This window comes from Brassica oleracea, chromosome C1 (genome assembly GCF_000695525.1).
Source record: "Brassica oleracea var. oleracea cultivar TO1000 chromosome C1, BOL, whole genome shotgun sequence".
Taxonomy (NCBI): Eukaryota; Viridiplantae; Streptophyta; class Magnoliopsida; order Brassicales; family Brassicaceae; genus Brassica; species Brassica oleracea.
This window is the reverse complement of record NC_027748.1, coordinates 38,825,568-38,844,274: the sequence shown is the minus strand read 5'-3', so window position 1 is coordinate 38,844,274 and position 18,707 is coordinate 38,825,568. Positions and strand designations below refer to the sequence as shown.

Genomic DNA, 18,707 nt, shown 5'->3' with positions numbered 1-18,707 from the left:
ACATCTTAACATACCTGTTTTTGCTTCCGGTTGTCGGTGAACTAACCCCATGAATTCGGTTATACCTCGTTGGTATTCTTCCGTAAGCAATCTCGTGTTCGGATCCAAATGAGGTCGATCGATCCAAGAACGAAAATAATTTGAAGAAGACATATTTTTTATGAATCAAATTCGTGTGTAAATAGAGTAAGAGGGAGGATGAAGATATGGAGTGAATGAAGAGGAAGAGGAGTGATTGTATTTATAGGTTAAATCCTGCCGACAGACCGAGGAAATTCCGACGGAATTCCGACGCCAACGGTTAGTTCGTCGGAATTTCCTCGGAATTTTGTAAAATCCCCAAACGGCTATAATATTTCCTCGGAATTCATCGGTTTTTTCCGAGGAAAATGTATTTCTTCGGAATTTCCTCGGAATATTCCGACGGATTGATATTTCCTCGGAATTCCGTCGGTATATTCCCGAGGAAATTCCGAGGAAACCAAATTTTGTGTTTCCTCGGAATTTCCTCGGAAATTCCTCGGGATTTTCCGAGGATTTCATTTTTCGTCGGAATGTCCGTCAGAATATCGTTGTTTTCTTGTAGTGATTGGAGATGGCATAGTCTTGTTATTGCCCATTTGCTGTTAGTGGAAGTACTGTATCATGGGGGCGGTGTTATAGGTTTTTGAATCATGATCATGACGAGTTAGAAAATGCTTGTAGCCTGAGTTGCATATAGTGAAAGAATGTTAATGTATTCCAGCTTTGTGTCTATTGTTTGTTGGGCTTTAGTCTCTGTACCAATTGCTAACTTTGCTGCTCTGCGAGGTGCTTGCTTGATATCATCTTTGTACTTGGTGGTGTAGTCAATCCTTCAACAAGTGAGCCATTGCTTTTATTTCCCAATAGGACATTCCAACCTAAGCACTATCAGGCGCAGACGTAACCATGGTTCCTTTGCTCGGTAGATATCTTAGTGTTAAACCTCCTTTTTGAGTTCTATAGTAGAGTTTCGAATAAAATGTCAACCGTTTCAATCAAATAAATCCGGAAGAAAACGAACTTATAATTTAAAAATCAAATATGTTAGAATCGAAAAGATTATTATATAAAACTGAAATAAAATATATAACGATCCGGAAGAAAACGAGTTTATAATTTACTCTTCCTTAGTAAAAATGTAGTAAATCAACTTTTCAACACCTCAAACTCACTGCTCTTCATCATTCACCTTAGAGGAGTTCGTTGTTTAGCACTAATAAAAAATTTTACATTTGTACATTGTGTTTTGAGTGATCAAACTGTTTACTTACTCGACTAGTGAATGTCTGATTTTGACCAGCAAAGCAACCAAAGGTGAGCGAAGAGTCATATAGCTCAGAGAATAGCTCAAGGTCGTCACAGAGTCACTGCCTAGAAACTTCGATCTTATAAATTAGTAAATTACTATGTATTAATATTCATGTTTTGATGTGTTGTTGAATCTCGGAGTCGAAGTGAAGTAATACTTTCAAAAGTCTATGCTTTTTCATTTGTCAACATCACAGTGTAGCTCCTTTTCTAATGGATAGTTTGTCAAGGAATCTCTTTCTCTACATGATGCTGACATTCTCATTGCTTTAAATCTTCAGGTAACAGACAAAAATATTAAAGTTAAAGGGTAATAATTATGTTTTTCACCACAATCATTTAAAATTGATCAAAAGAGAATCTCGAAGTTGACCAATGATATTTGTACATGAAACTTGCATTGAATTACGACAGTGCAAAGGTTGACCCCACATAATATCATAGATAGAGAAATGCAATAAGCGACAAGAACAAAGATGAAGACAGCAATTTCCAACACAGAGGCTAAAACAAACTGACCATATACAAACACATGTGTACTTATGTGACGAGAGAGAGATTGTACATACATGTGCTTATATGTGTTCATTAATAGTGTATAAGGACGAACTTTATATGTAATAGTAACTTTTTTCCGCAAACTCACGACTATAAACCTGAAAAAGAACTAGCAACATTTATGTTTCCCCAAAAACAAAGACGATGCAATATTTCTGAAAAGTACTAAATGTAACATATCACAAATTCTTATATACTATAGTGTAGAATATTTTTTGATATGGAAAAGAGTTATCAACACATGTGAGTGATTATTTATGTTCTCTCTTTCCTCCTAATATATAGATATAAAAACGTATATAGATCATATATAGGTACATATTTATTACGTACTCATGTCTGGGAATCCCATGTTGATAGAGTAGGACTAGGGTTTGCTTAAGTGATGACGTACTGTCCACAAGAGATTGGCGATGATGAAGATGATGATGATGGTATGATCATGTGATTAATGTACGAGTCCACTCGTCGATAATCACCATGCATTTGCAAGTCGTACGTTGTTGGGAGAAGAAGGCAGTGATCTTGTGAAATTGCTTTGCCTTCAAGAACTTGTCCACATAATAACTTTGTGGACACCAAAGGAAAGTTCCGAGGATCCCCACTATCGTTGTGTGGTGTTACAAACACGTTGAGTTTATCACCATCGTCATAATCTTGAAGGCTGTCGTGAAAAGTGGAAATGGTACTTGCTGGGAGATCTGGTAGTGATGGCCATTGGGGATCATTATCATGATGGTGATGATGATTGTTTATGAATGGTGTGGCTGAAAAAATGTCGAGATTGGTGGAAAGGTTATTATCTTGATGAGACCGGTTTGTGTTGGTAGTGGTTAGATACTTGACGTCTCCTTCTCTAGAGGTTGGGAACATCAATGGGGTCATAACATGAGAAGGAAGAGGGAGGTGGTTTGGAGTGATGAAATTAGGGTTTGTGTTTGCGATGATACTGGACATGAATCTTGAACCTTCATCGTCGCAAACAGTACCGTTGAATACGTTGTGATAAGGAAGGTTAGTGAGCAAACTCGCCATTGAAGAGGTATGATGATGATGATGACCATGATGATGGTGATAATGGTGAGACATGAGCTTCTTTTTTATGCTTGAGTTCCAGAAATTCTTGACCTCATTATCTGTCCTTCCAGGTAGATGTTTAGCAATTTGAGCCCATCTATCAAAATCCATAACAAAAAAATATGATTATTAAGGTAGTTCAGTTTCTTGATGAAAATATAGTTTTATATTATCACATATAAATCTAGATGTAATGTTAATTAAGTAACAACCTGTTGCCAAGAATGCTATGAAGTTCAATGATAAGAGCAGCTTCTTGAGGAGAGAAGCTTCCACGTTTAAGATCAGGTCTTAGATAATTTATCCATCTTAATCGACAACTCTTTCCACATCTCTGCAAACCTAATTGAACACACGTACGGAAAACAACACATAGATTAAAACAAACGACATATACTTTTTATCAGTAGAGAATCCAACAAACAAAACCAATATATATGCCTGCATGTTTGGGAACAGAGCTCCAGCATCCATGGCCATATGTATTGATGTAGTTGATGAGCTTTTCGTCTTCTTCCGGTGACCAAAGCCCTCTCTTCACCTTTTGCTTGTTGCAGCATGAGTGATGGCCCATCTCTCTTTCTCTCACTAGCTGTCTCTCTCTCTTTATCTCTGTATCTCTCTCTCTAAGAATGTTTGCAAAATGTTGAAGGGTCGTACAAACTTATAATATTGTAAACTGGGGAGGTTAATACACAGTTTACACACACTTAAAATGAGAAAGAAATGACGGCTGCAGAAAAACTTCATATTAATTAATTACCATATTAATGGATAATAATATACCACCTAATTTTGTGGACCCATATTTTCTATTTTGAATTCCTTTTCTGTTTTGAATTCCAAAACATCATATATATAAGTTAAATTAACAATAATTGGAACTTTTGTAGCGACTAAAAAGAAATGAGTTGACACATTAAAGTTATAACAAAGTAATAACATTATATAATTTATATAGGTTAGCATTTTAGCACACTGAAGACGAGAGTGGCCAGTATATCTTTTTAGGGTTCTGTGTTTATAAAAGGTTAGAAGGCTAAAAGCTGAAGTTTCTCTCAGTGAGAGTCTGTGTGGCTTATTACAGAATCATGGCCATTGTCTTCTTCTAGGCAGACACGTGGTGCTCATGCACACTGTGCAGGTCCTATGCATCAGTTATGAATTTAGTTCTTAATGTAATTTTATTTTCTTAATTAAACTTGAGATTAATGTAGAGCATCGGGTATTCTTATCATTTAAAACATTCATAATAATCACTGATGATTAACATTAATTGTAGTTACAAGATTCTCACTATGGTACTGGTCGTCGCTAACTTTATCCTACGGTGACAATAATATGTAAGTTATTTCGATCAACAATTAAGTCGAAAGGCATTTACATAAACGGATTGCCCCTAAGTAAAATAAGACTTATTCTTGGTTTCACCTCCTAGGATGGGTTCACCAACCAATAGGATTGTGATATTTTAAAATTATATTATGGTGATGATTGTTTCCATTAGTTTTTGGTTTTAGTTTTTGGTTTTTAGATTTTGGCTTTTGGTTTTTAACTTTTAAATTTTGGTTTTTTTTAGCTTTTGATTTTGGTTTTTGATTTTTATATTTTGGTTTTGCTTTATTCTTAGTTTTTTTTATAAAATAAGCAATACATTGTTTTAAAATAATATTTTTTAAATTACCATTAAAATTTATCAAAATATAGTGGCTGTTATTTAAAATAAAAACATCACCATGTTTTAAATTATTTTATTTTAAGTGTTATACATAAATATAATCAATAAAATATCTATACATTATAAAAAACAAAATATTTTAAAATTTTGAAACTATTTATAAATTTTATTACATAAAATATTTTTCGTTTTTTAGAACTTGAATGGCTATTTTTCAAATTAATATAATATATTGTATTAATAAAATATTTTAAATTTTATAATTTTTAGTTGTTGTTTATTATGTATAATAATATTATTCAATAATTTATTTATAGATATTAAGAATTAATTGGCTACAACTAATACTAAAATTATCTATATTTATTTACATATATGAAACACATAAATTATTTTACATTAATGTTAAATGATAATAAAAAATTGTATGGAAATTTTATCTTTATGAAAATATTATTTACTTAATTATTAATTAATTAAAATATAGTATTTTATACAAAATAAACAAAATTCTTTTTTATATTGAAAACCCACAAAAGTTGATTTTCAGCTTTTCTTCACAAATTTGTTGAAATTTTGAAAAACTAGTTTTCCTAAATTTTAGGGAATCTATTTGTTAAAAAACTTGATTGGCAAGTGAAATGGTTTTTACAAAAACAAAAACTAAAAGCTAAAACTTGATTGGATAAAAAATGTTTTTTACAAAAGCAAAAACCAAAAACTAAAACAAAAACTACGAACAATCAACTTCTATGTTTCTTAAAAACAAAAGATTAAAAAAAATAGTAGTAATTACAAAAAAAATATTTTTAACTTCGTGAGGAAAAAAACTAAACCCTAAATCCTAATCCTTAAACCCTAAATCCTAAAACCTAAACCCTTGGCTGAACCTTAAATCCTTGGATAAATCATAAACTCTAAATCAAAAACACTAAACAGTAAAATATTCAAGGGTTTAGGGTTTAGTATTTAGGGTTTAGGGTTTTAGTGTTTTTGATTTAGAGTTTATAATTTATCCAAGGGTTTAGGGTTTACCCAAGAGTTTAGGATTTCATATTTAGGGTTCAGGGATTATGATTTAGGGTTTAGTGTTTTGCTGACGACGTTAAATTCTTTTTTTTTAATTATTATTTCTTTAACTGTTTTTTTTTATTTTTTATTTTAAAAACATAATATAACTTGACAATATTTTGTTTCCTTTTTTAAAACATATCGAATTTGAAATAATGAAATCCTATTAGTTGGTGAATCTAGAAAACACCAGAATAACTCGTACAATAATGATTATATATGATTGCCATCAAAGGAAGCAAAGTTTAAAGTTTGACATAAAGGGCTTCATTGCTTTATATATTAGATTCTAATAATTTGACTTGAGAGTTGATGTCACTACATGTAAATAGTTTTTACCAACGTGAGTATATTTTAAACACACGAAAACGTGAAAATGTTTCTCTGTATTTTATTTACTAAGTAAATATTCGCCAGTCTCTATACGACTCAAGCTAATTTATTAAATAAATAAAAAGTGAATCATCATTATGTCAAGCTTATAGATCTGCCCATAACAATAACTACGTCATTAATTTCTCCAGAAGGGGAAACAAGCTCAATGCGTTACATAAGAAACTACAATTCAAATCAAAGAGTTAATCATCATATATGATATCACTGATATAAAATAAAGTGCAACCACTTTTTACTTACGTGTTAAGCTCAGAACTATTAAATAATTTTGATTGTGCGTGTAAATATAATATTTTGAACTGTCTTCTTTTTTCCATGAGCTTCTACATAAGAGATCGAAACGAGCTAAGATATGCTTACGAGTAAGGACTATCGTCTATCGTTAGCCGAACAACTAAACTAAAAACACATATGCCAGTCGCAACTCGCAAGTGAGAACCGATGTTGTCAATAATTATGGTTTCTTATTCCTTAACCTCTTTTGTCAACGTTTCTTGTTCATCGATGTACGGGAATAATGAGTAAGAAGTAGAAGACACGTGGAGGAAGATGATCGATCGAGAGTTTCCATTGAAAGGTTGTTACAACAAACGTGTGAAGAAGAAGAGAGGAACATGTAGCAAGTTGTTATTAGCTGCGCCATGGATTCTGTCACGAGTCGTTTTCATTAAATACAGAAAGTTGTAGTTGTAAAGATTCATTCGAAATTACTCTTGTAAACTCTCTTTAAAGTTTGGACTTATCTCTTTGAATACACCGATTCATTGTTGGAGGAGATCTTTCTCTTTACGAGATCTTCTACAGGTGAATCTCGTTTCTTCGTTTTACGAACATTGATTCGATCTATCGGTGACTAGGTTTACCTTTAACAGTGGTATCAGAGCCGTCGCGTCCTTGGAATCGATGGCGGAGACGCGAGCTCAAGCTCTTTTGAAGGAAACTGCGGCACGTGAAACAGAGGAGGCTTTCGGAAGCCGATTCGAAGCTCTGGAGAAGGCGATCGCCGTACAAAACGAGAAGATGGCGATTCAGAACGATAAGACGGAACACAACATAGTGGAGATGGTAGAAGCATTCCGTTTGATGATGAGTCATCCGAGTCAACCAAGAGCTTCGACGAGTGAGACTCGGAACTGCGGTTCGTTACGAAATTCCGGAATGCCTGATATTCAGCATGAACATCAACAGCCTATGAGGCACACAAATTATCACGGAATGTCTCGGATGGCGAAGCTTGAGTTTCCCCGATTCGATGGTGAAAAACTCAAAGATTGGATCAGTAAGGTGGAGCAGTTCTTTGACATCGATTATACACCGGAGGAATCAAAAGTTGGCATTGCGTCGTTGCATTTCACCGGGGTTGCAGCGACTTGGCATCAGGCTTTGATGCAGAAAGATAATGGGCGTAGACTATTGAGGAATTGGCCTATGTATAAGGAGCTTTTGCAGGAGAGATTTGAGGAGGTGTTAGACGATCCTATGGCTGAACTCAAGGAGTTACGTGAGACGGAAGGCATAACTGAGTATCATGCTAAGTTCGAGTTGATCAGAACGAGATTGAAGCTTTCTGAAGAATATTTGTTGAGCGCTTATTTGGCGGGGCTGCGGCTTGAAACACAGATGCATGTGCGTATGTTTCAACCTCAGAATATTCGTCAATGCTTGGTATTGGGACGCTTGTATGAGAAGGCTCACCCGCGGAAGCCTGGAGGTAATCGATGGAGTAGTAGCAAGAAGAGTTTTTCTGGTAGTAATCAATCTAAAGGCATAATACCTTTTAAGAAGGAAGAAGTGGTGAAGGGAAAAGACAACAATCCTCCATTTCGGAAGTTTCTAACTAGTGCAGAAATGAGTGAGAGAAGAGCAAAAGGTCTTTGCTATTACTGTGATGAAAAATATACCCCAGACCATTACTTGAAACATAAGAAGACGTAGTTGTTTCTGCTGGAGTATGAGGAAGAAGAGGAGCTGGTAACGGAGAATTAAAAGGCAGAGGAGGGTGAAGAAGAGAACGGAGCCAGAGAGTTAGCTCAAATATCCTTGAATGCAGTTTCAGGGGTCTCTAATTACACAACCATGAAAGTGAAGGGCGTCCATGGAAAGAAAATTTTGCATGTGTTAATAGATTCAGGGTCTACACATAACTCCATGGATAAGAGGATTGCAGATTTATTGGGTTGTAAGCTCCAACCAACAGGGAGAACTAAGGTTTCTGTAGCTGATGGGAGCAAGATTGGTGTGTGTGGGAAAATCGAGAAGTTTAAATGGCAAGTCCAGGGTCACCATTTTCAAGCTGATTTCATGGTGATCTCGTTGGGCTGTCATGATATTGTTCTAGTCGTGCAGTGGTTACAAACCTTGGGTCCCATTACATGGGATTTTCAAGAACTACAGATGCAGTTTAAATGGGGAAGAATGAAGGTTTTGTTACATGGAATCAAATTGGGGTCAGTGAGAGAAGTAAAGGTATTAAGCAAATGAGAGACAAAGAAGTACAATTGCAGATGATATATGTTTCTGAGGAAACGGAGGAAGATCAGTGGAGTTTGAAGGTAGTGGAAGTTGAGAAGATATCTGTAAAAGAAGAGTTGCAAATTACAGAGTTAGTGGAGGAGTATAGTGACATATTACAGGAGCCGACTTCCCTTCCCCCTTACAGAGAAAACCATGATCACAAAATTACGTTGGCAGAAGGCTCAAATCCTGTGAATCAGAAGCCCTACAGATATGCAGTCTATCAGAAAGATGAGATTGATAAGATGGTCAAGGAGCTATTAGATGTTGGCAAAGTACAACCCAGTTCAAGCGCTTATGCTTCTCCTGTGGTATTGGTGAAGAAAAAAGATAATACTTGGAGGCTCTGTGTTGATTACAGAAAGTTGAATAACATGACTATTAAGAACATGTTTCCGATTCTTTGATAGAGAACTTGATGGATGAATTGGGTGGATCAAAGGTGTATTCGAAAATCGATTTGAGAGCAGGTTATCATCAAGTAAGAATGGATTCAGACGATGTTCATAAGACAGCATTTCGAACACACATTAGGCACTATGAGTACAGAGTAATGCCTTTTGGTCTCACAAACGCCTCAGCTACCTTTCAGGGATTGATGAACGGAGTGTTGAAAGATTATCTACGGAAGTTTGTGCTGATTTTTTTTTATGACATCTTGATCTACTCTTCGTCTTTCTCTGAGCATTTGGAGCATCTGCAAGTGGTCTTTGCGCTGATGAGGATTAATCAGTTGTATGCTAAAAGGAGTAAATGTGCTTTTGCAACTTCGCGAGTAGAGTATCTAGGCCATTTCATCGAAGAGAAGGGCGTGCCAACTGATCCAAACAAGGTGAACGCAGTGCTCGAATGGCCAGTTCCTAAGAATTTGAAAGCTCTGAGAGGGTTCCTTGGTCTTGCCGGGTACTATAGACGTTATGTCAAGGATTTTGGAGCATTTGGAGCATCTGCAAGTGGTCTTTGAGCTGATGAGGATTAATCATTTGTATGATAAAAGGAGTAAATGTGATTTTGCAACTTCGCGAGTAGAGTATCTAGGCCATTTCATCGAAGAGAAGGGTGTGTCAACTGATCCAAACAAGGTCAAGGCAGTGCTCGAATGGCCAGTTCCTAAGAATTTGAAAGCTCTGAGAGGGTTCCTTGGTCTTGCCGGGTACTATAGACGTTATGTCAAGGATTTTGGGGTGATTGCACATCCTCTGACGGCATTGACAAAGAAAGATGCTTTTGTTTGGCATGATGAAGCTTAGAGTTCGTTCGAGACAGTGAAGAATACGTAGTCTGAGGCACCCGTAATGGTGTTGCCACGCTTTGATAAGCAATTTGTGGTGGAGACTGATGCTTCTGGCACTGGTATAGCGGCAGTTCTAATGCAAGAAGGAAGACCGTTGGCTTATATTAGCCGGCACTTGAAGGGAAGACAACTGTCAATATACGAGAAGGAACTGTTGGCGGTGATCTTTGCGGTGCAGAAATGGAGACATTATTTACTCACTCATCATTTTATTATCAGAACTGACCAGAGGAGTTTGAAGTATTTGCTCGAGCAGAGACTGAATACACCAATTCAGCAACAAAGGCTTCCCAAGCTACTTGAATTTGATTATGAAATTCAGTATAAGAAGGGGAAGGAGAATTTGGTAGCTGAAGCATTATCAAGAGTATAAGGTTCTGAAGTGTTGCACATGGCCATGATGGTGCTTGAGTATGATCTAATGAAGCAGATTCAAGACGCTTATGAGTCGGATGCTACAGTAAAATAGATAATAGAGGAGTTTAAAAAGGACCCGAAAGCGAGGAAACATTTTGCTTGGGATTTGGGAGTCTTGAGAAGGAAGTCTAAGATTGCGGTTCCAGCTAAAGTGAATATGTGAACTACTATCTTAGAATGGTTGCATGGTTTTGGTCAAGAGGGCCATTCATGACGTGATAAAACGGTACAGGGGGTTAAAGGAATTTTCTACTGGAAGGGCATGTCAAAAGATATACAAGTTTTTTTGCGAAACTGTGTAGTATGCCAACAATGTAAGTATGAAACGACAGCTCCTCCAGACCTTCTGAAACCATTACCAATCCCTGAAGCTGTGTGGACTGATATATCAATGGACTTTATTGATGGTCTTCCTCCTTCTTTTGGCAAGTCAGTGATATTGGTCATCGTTGATCGGTTCAGTAAGGCAGCTCATTTCTTGGCCCTGTGTCATCCTTATACTGCATCTTCAGTGGCTCAACTCTTTTTGGATAATTTCCTTAAACTTCATGGGTTTCCAAGGTCGATTGTCAGTGATCGGGAAGCTGTTTTTGTGAGTGATTTCTGGCAGAAGCTCTTTTTGTTGCAGAGGTGTAAGTTGAACCTATCTGCTTACCACCCCCAAAGCGAAGGCCAAACCGAGATTGTCAACAAGTGCTTAGAGACATACTTGAGATGTATGACCAGTGACAAGCCTCAAATGTGGTCTAAGTGGTTACCTCTTGTTGAATATTGGTATAACACCAGCTACCATTCGGCAGCTCTGACCTCTCCGTTTGAAATTGTTTATGGTCAACAACCACATCTTCTCTATCTTCCAGGAGAAACCAAAGTTCAGGTGGTAGATAAATACCTGCAAGAGCGTGAAGAATATTACTGATCCTGAAGTTTCACCTACTCAGAGTGCATCATAGAAAGAAGCAAATGACTGATCGACGGAGAAGTGAAAAAATGTTTGAAGTAGGAGACTGGGTCTTCTTGAAACTTCAACCATATAGGCAACGTTCAGTCGTTGCTCGAGTTTCTCAGAAGATCTCCCCAAAGTACTTTGGCCCGTAAAAGATAGTGGAGAAGATGGGAGATGTTGCTTAGAAGTTGGACCTTCCAGCTACGACACATATTCACCATGTGCTCCATGTGTCACAGTTGAAACAATTGGTGGGGGATGTGAGTGTTGCAAATCAACTTATGGATGTGATCTATGAGGCAACTTCTAAGGAACCTGAGTATTGTCTTGCACGGAAGATGGTTAAGCGTCAAGACAGAGCAGCTATCAAGGTTTTGATCAAGTGGAAGAATCAACCGGAGGATGAGGCTACTTGGGAATTTCTGTATGACTTGCAGAAGAAGTTTCCAGAGTTCAACCTTGTGGACAAGGTTTTTTAAAGAGGGGAGATTTGTTACATGAATAATGAGTAAGAAGTAGAAGACACATGGAGGAAGATGATTAATCGAGAGTGTCCATTGAGAGGTTGATACAACAAACGCGTGAAGAAGAAGAAAGGAACACGCGGCAAGTTGTTATTAGCTGCCCCATGGATTATGTTAGGAGTCGTTTTCATTAAATACAGAAAGTCGTAGTTGTAAAGATTTATTCGAAATTACTCTTGTAAACTCTCTCTAAAGTTTGGACTTATCTCTTTGAATACATCGATTCATTGTTGGAGGAGATCCTTCTCTTTACGAGATATTCTACAGGTGAATCTCGTTTCTTAGTTTTACGAACGTTGATTCGATCTATCGGTGACTATTTTTATCTTTAACAATCAACTAATATTATAAGACCATGATTAACCTGGGGTTCTTAGAGTGGGGTTCTTAGCGAAAGTTAAGAAACAATTTCTTAAATTTCGCTAAAAACTTCATCCTAAGAACCCCGCGTTAATCATGCTTTAAGAACTTTGGTAGGTAGTACCAATATATTAAAACTCTGAATTGTGCACCAAACGATGTCTCTGTAAGGGAAAGCTAAAGAGATAAGCAATATAATTTAATTTAATAAAAGACTATATAAAGAAACCAAACCAAAAATCATCAACATATCATGTCATGTTCTGCATATACAGAGCATGATACATATATGCCTTTTGATATTATCTAAAGGTATACATATATATTCTAAGCCAAAATATGTAAGTTATTCTAAAAATAAGATTAGACGCTAAACCAACTATTTGCATAATTATAATCTTATATATATATACTTCATTTAAACGAGATAAGATACATAAATTACTAATTTTGTTAACACTAAATATTTCTTCCAGATATTTAATTTAACCATTCATTAAAAGATATTAAAGGATGATAAAATATGAAATTGTCTAACACACACCAAAATAAATACTATGGTAACAAATTACCAACCAAAACAATTGTGAAAACAATATAAATACACAACTATATCTTACTTTAAATATAACACGATTTAAGAAAATGTGAAGAGAATACATTATCGAATATGCATGTTTCATCGTCTTCATAAATAATAACTTGAGAATATATAACATTTTGAAGCCATAATTTAATTTAGCAACCTGTAATAAGTTACTGGTTAACAACAGTGAAAATAGTTTTCTCCTTCACACTAAATTAAATTAGTTGTTTATTTAGGAAAGCGTTTAAAAACGCGTGGACAAGAGGGATCATATTACTTTTTGTAATAAGATAAATAATTTCAACTTAGTGCGTTCGAAATTTAATCATATTGCTTATCTCTATAATATTATTTTAAAAGTCATTGTTTTACCTATCGCGTTCACGTTGATTCTTAAGATGGTTAATTATAGAGTTATTTTAATGAATGAAAAATATTACAGTAAATTGTTATTTTTTAAAAAAAATTCCTTTTTTCTTTATATCCTTTACAATAATGAAAAAATGTTAAAAGAAAAATTAAAAATTTGAAAACGAAAATATATATCATACATAATTTGATTTTTTTATAAAAAAGGAAAGTTAACAAAAATAATCTTGATATTAAAAATATTCCATTTAAAACATGATATTAAAAGTATAATATATATTATAAAAATAATAACAATATTTTATTTATATCAATCTATTTTCTCAGATGATTAAAAATAATTTAGATAATATAAACTCAAATATCTTTAATGAACTAAAAATATTTTTGAATTAATATTACTGAGTTTACTTATTTTTGTGCTAAATTTTTTTATTAATTATAAATTGTCATTTACAGTTTATTTATATTTTTATTTAACTACATAAATTAAAAATATATATGAATTTTAAAAGTAACATAATATTTTACGAATATAACATGATTTCTCAAAAAGTAATTCACAAGAAATGTTTTGTGTATTCATTTTTAAATTTTCGACAAATAACTTAACAACCAAACTAAATATAAATAACAAAACTGATCAAAACTTAATCTATTAATAAGAAATATTATGGTTGAAATTCGACAAGTAAATACATCCAAATAATAACCAAACTGGTTAGATATTATATATATTTATAATCACAAATCTAAATAAAATAGAATAATATTATTTTAAACAAATCATACAAATAAAATACAAAATAATTTAAAATAAAACATGAATCAGCTATTATGATATATTTACTTTTTAATACTTATAACATGCATGAGCACGAGAAAATCACCTAGTTCACTAGTATAGGATCTCTCAATTTTAATTATCTTATATAATGTACTATAAAAAAACACTATCGATAAATCTACCAAAATATCATATTTATATATAGATAACATATATATTTATATAGGTACATAATATATTTATATTACATGTATATTTAACAGAACGTCACACACTACTTGTTACATAGAACATACTTCTTATGCTTACTTGAGTAATCCAACATTGCCGAATTGACATTTATATTGTTCAGGACATAGAAATATTGAGATAAAGCCAATTTTTTAAGAAATACTATTAATTAATTTTAAGGGATGAATTTAATGCTTGTGACCGAAGCAATGGGCCCAAACATAAGATTCTTTTGATTTTGGCTTCGATGATTCCACATGCAACTATTAAAGAGCTTTCACACTTTTATTTCTGTTTTTGATGAGCCATCAAAGGACACTAACTTTATATACATTTTGTTTTTTTTGCTTCTAGAAGAACATATTTTATTGAACGATGTAAATCGGAGCATATCCTCTCCATATATACAGGCTTGCTAATTACTGTCACATGCAAACAAATAAATGTTTCCAAATAGAATTATCGTGTATGTATTACTGTATAGATCATTCACTACTACAAGAAAACACAAGCTTAACGAGGAAAGTTAACGAAGAAAAACAATCCTCGTAAATTTACGTCGATTTTACGAGAAACTTACGTAGAAAAATAATGTCATCGTTATTTCCTCGTAAAGTAACGACAAAAGCGTTTATGTAACTTGACGTGTCTTTTACGAGAAAATACTATTTCCTCGTAAATACGACGTAAACTTCGCGTGTTATTTACGGGAAAATAATTTACGTGTATTTAGCGAGGAAATTTTGAATCCACCAACTTTGTAGGTGTTACACGTTTTTTTTTGCCACCTAATTAATCTTCGTCGTAAATTCATAGGAAAATTACAACTACCAGATTCAAAATTTCTTATAAATATGGATGTTTGAACATCATTTTAAACACACCAACAACAAAAAACGTGAAAGAAAAAAAAATGGCTAGCTCCGGGAATATTTACGAGTTGCGGAAGTGGATGTATATGCATAGAATCAGGTCTCGGAAAGGCAAGGGAGTTGCCTCCAAGAACGTCTTGGGAAACCTTCTGCTGCCAGAATGGAACCCTGGTTTCTCCCCAGGGGAAAGGAGTGGAACCAACGAGGTTCCCCTTCCCAGCGAATTTTTCGCCGACCTTCCTCCCGGTTTTACTACTCATAAGTCGCTGGACAAAGAGTCGCGGAGGAAAGTAGTCGCCGAAGGCTCCAGCTTAATCAACGAGGTTTATCCTTTGAACTTTGATCTAAATTATATATTTTTTTCCCTTTCCAATCTTAAGTTCGCGCAGGGGATGAGGGTGTTCAATGCGGCGCTCAAAGGAAGTTTCCGGGAGTCGCGTATCTCTCACTTCAAAGTCGAGGAGGCTGAAAGGGAACTCTTTCGGTTTCAGAAAGAGGTCGAAGAGCAGAGCCCGAGATGGGCTGAGCTCCATTCTCGGGCCCTTGTCCGTGAGGAGAGGAGAGGGAAGACTGCGATTGTCGCCGAAATGAAGCGGAGGGCTGCTTTGTTTGCCAGCGAATTCGAGAGCTTTAAGGATGCTCAAAAATTCGTGGGCGATTTTCGCGAGTGCTGCGGCTCGGTTGCTACCCTCTACGAGTCGCAGAAAGAGGACTTCTCCTTTCCTGCCGAGGTCGCCGAGATGTCGGGTCATATGAACGGGTGTGCCCTTGCCGAATCCTTGGTTCCTCCGATCGAAGGAAGGGTCCGACTTCCATGTCTGGGTTCCTCGACTTCAAGATTTGAGGATTGTTGGGATTATTTCCCTTAGTTTTATTTCAAGGTTTGATGTATCTAGGCCGAGTGTGGCCGTATTTGATTTATGTGTGTTATGGCCTTGCGAGGCTATGTGAAATTATGTGTTTGAGACCGGCTGTTTGGTGGCTTTGGGTCCTAACCGTTTTTTGCGGCTTCTATATATATGATGAATGATTGGCATTCTGTACGTTTTATTTTATACTTCAGCCAAGTGTGAGGGAAAGATACGAGTAGTCACTTCGTATCTTAACTCTTAGTTTATCGTCTTGTTCGTTTGGTCTTACTGAATGAGGGCGTTCGGAAACGTTTAGGAGTTTCATGAAGTTTCGTGAGCGTATTAGATATAGACGATGGGACATGTTTTTAAGATCTCGTATCATGTCTTGAGATGTTAGTGGACCAGTAGGACTGGGTTTAGGGCAAGACCTAGGTTTACTTTCGGCTCTAAGGCTGTGCGACGACTGATCGGCTCTCGTTTTGCCTGTGGGAGATTTCCACCTGGTTCTTTCCGATTTAAAGTCCGCGACTTGGTGCCGGCTTATACGACTTGTATGGAACCAACCGAGCACTCTCCAGAGACCGTCTGGAGAGCTGACCAAAATTTCGGATTTCTTGTATAGCGCGCTATGGTATACTCGTTGGATGTAAGAGAACCTTTACTTTTACGAAAGGTTAGATTACGAGTTCTTTTTTTTAGACTGTTTTTGGGTTTGTCCGTCGGGGCCAATCGACGGGCAATTTTTAGGGTCGCGGATGGACCGTTTGTTTGGATAATGTCTCTCGAAAATATTTACGACGTCTCGCTTTTTCCAAAAGGTATATCCTTTGTAGTGAGAAAGTTACGATCTTCGTTTTTAGAGAAGATGTATACGCAGTGATCGTTTTTTAAGTTAGTTCCTATCCAAGGACTGCTTGAAAGGTATGCGTGTTTGGAGACCCTTGTTTTGGGTGTTTCTCAGGTTAATCTCCGATTGTTGTGGCTTATTGTAAGTGAATCGGGAAACCGTAATAAAATGAGTTTTATTGGAAAAGTTTCGAAAATATCGAGTACATATGTGGATATTCCGAACTTTGTGGGAGTATATGAGTATACGTACCCACTCCCCCCCCCCTTTTGAGAGGGGGATAGCTGAACTTGTCAATAAGACAAGCTGCCTACGTACCTCTTTCGAGGATCAAGCCATCTCGTAGTTCTGATTTGTTGTTGAGGGCGTTCCTACTCGTTGGATAGGTCCGTTTCTGCTACTTTGGCCGTTGAGGCTTTAGTTAAATCGGTGGCCGTTTGGTTAGTCGGGTTTTTTGCTGGTAAGGCGATGGAACCCGGGATCGTGTCGCTGTCCGGAGCCGTTGCCTGGGCGAGTGATTCCGAATCGCTCTTCGTGGAACATTTGGGAGTACTCTGAGTTTTCTTGACTCGCTTCGGGCTAACCGCAGGGGTATTCCGAGTTTGTCGTAGCTTATGATCGGCCAAAAAGCAGAGCCTAGATTGTTTCTGGCATCCCCAGATTACTGCTGTTCTGTTTGGTGTTGGGAACTTGATGCTAAGGTGGTAAGTCGACGGTACCGCCTTCATTGTGTTGATCCATGGGGTTCCCATTATAACATTATAGATGGCTGGGTTATCGACTACAGTGAAGTCAACGATTTTTGTGACTTCCTTTGCCATGACCGGAAGTTTGATCGATCCGAGGATCATTGATGTTGTGCCCGAAAAACCGATCAGTAGTTTTGGTTCTGGGATGATCTCCCCGAGTTCAATGTTCATCCTCCGGAGAGTGTCGCGGAAAATGACGTTGATCGTGCTGCCTGTGTCGATGAGGATTCTTCCCACTTCTAGATCTCGAATCACGAAGTCGATGACCAGCGGGTCGCAGTGAGGTTTATCGAGTCCGACGGTTTCCTCCTCCTCGAAAATAATCGTATCGTTTGGAGTGTTGTCGGCCAGGGACCGAGTCATCCAGTTAGAAGTTGTTTCTGCCTTTCTTCCGTAGGCCTTGATGGACGAAACAGATTCGCGGTAGAATTGCGATTCTCCGATGATCATGTTTATCCTCCGCGGGTACTATTGTCTCCAAGGTCATCCTGCCTTCTTTCGCGTTTTTCGCCAGACTGATTTGCGCATGCGTCCCTCTCGGGAGACTCTTTATCAGCCCTGGGAGGGCGGTCGGAATCCAGGATGAGGTCCTTTATGCTAGTGACCTTCGAGAGGTCGCCAGCGAGGAGTTTTGCGGCTAGCCTTGCGCCGAGAACTTTGCAGCTCGTAGTGGAATGACCTTTGGTCTGGTGGAACTCGCCGTAGGAGTTATCCTTATACTGGTTCCTGGGCCAGGTGTTTCCGGAGGTCTTCCCTTGTTCGGAATTGAAAGTGTAGTTGTGCTCACCCTATATGTCTTCTCCCTCGTGGTGGACATACTTGTTGTTTCGAGAGCTTTTCTTTTTCGTGGGCGTCTTCTGCGGGTTGTACTTCTGGGAGAGGATTCTCATCTCCTCTTCCAATACGATGAAGTCTGTTGCCTTATGAAGAGCATCCTGAATCGTTCTCGGTTTTTCGGGGGATACCCATTGCCGGAATTTCGACCAGTACCAGAGAGTTTTCTTCAAAGCATCGATCGCCACTTTGTCGCTGATCCCAAAGACTCTTGCCATTACTAGCTTGAATCTGTTCATGAACTCGCGAAGTGGCTCGTCTTCTCTTTGAGATAGGCTCCAGAGATCGACGTCCGAGGTTTCTCTGTCCATGAACATGGAATACTGCTTGAGGAACTCTGAAGCAAGTTGGCGGAAACTTCCGTTGGAATTTCGTTTTAGGCGAGAAAACCATTCGAGCGCGGCTCCTTTG

General features: G+C 36.9%; 1 protein-coding gene across 1 annotated transcript; it reads right to left on the bottom strand.

The window, feature by feature from the left end:
* Positions 1–1,746: 1,746 nt before the first annotated feature.
* On the bottom strand, positions 1,747–3,648 carry LOC106296960 (transcription factor MYB26-like). The gene is made up of 3 exons (XM_013733226.1): positions 3,409–3,648; positions 3,180–3,309; positions 1,747–3,064 (listed from the first exon to the last, which is right to left on the bottom strand). The coding sequence occupies exons 1-3, from the start codon at positions 3,539–3,541 to the stop codon at positions 2,269–2,271; spliced, it is 1,059 nt and encodes a 352-aa protein (XP_013588680.1). The 5' UTR covers positions 3,542–3,648; the 3' UTR covers positions 1,747–2,268.
* Positions 3,649–18,707: the final 15,059 nt, after the last annotated feature.

Excerpts from the sequence above, each read along its gene's own strand:
- LOC106296960 (XM_013733226.1), bottom strand. The coding sequence starts at position 3,541 with ATGGGCCATCACTCATGCTGCAACAAGCAAAAGGTGAAGAGAGGGCTT. Across the intron at positions 3,310-3,408 it reads CTCTGTTCCCAAACATGCAG|GTTTGCAGAGATGTGGAAAG; the intron begins GCATATATATTG and ends GTGTTCAATTAG. Across the intron at positions 3,065-3,179 it reads CATAGCATTCTTGGCAACAG|ATGGGCTCAAATTGCTAAAC; the intron begins GTTGTTACTTAA and ends GGATTTTGATAG.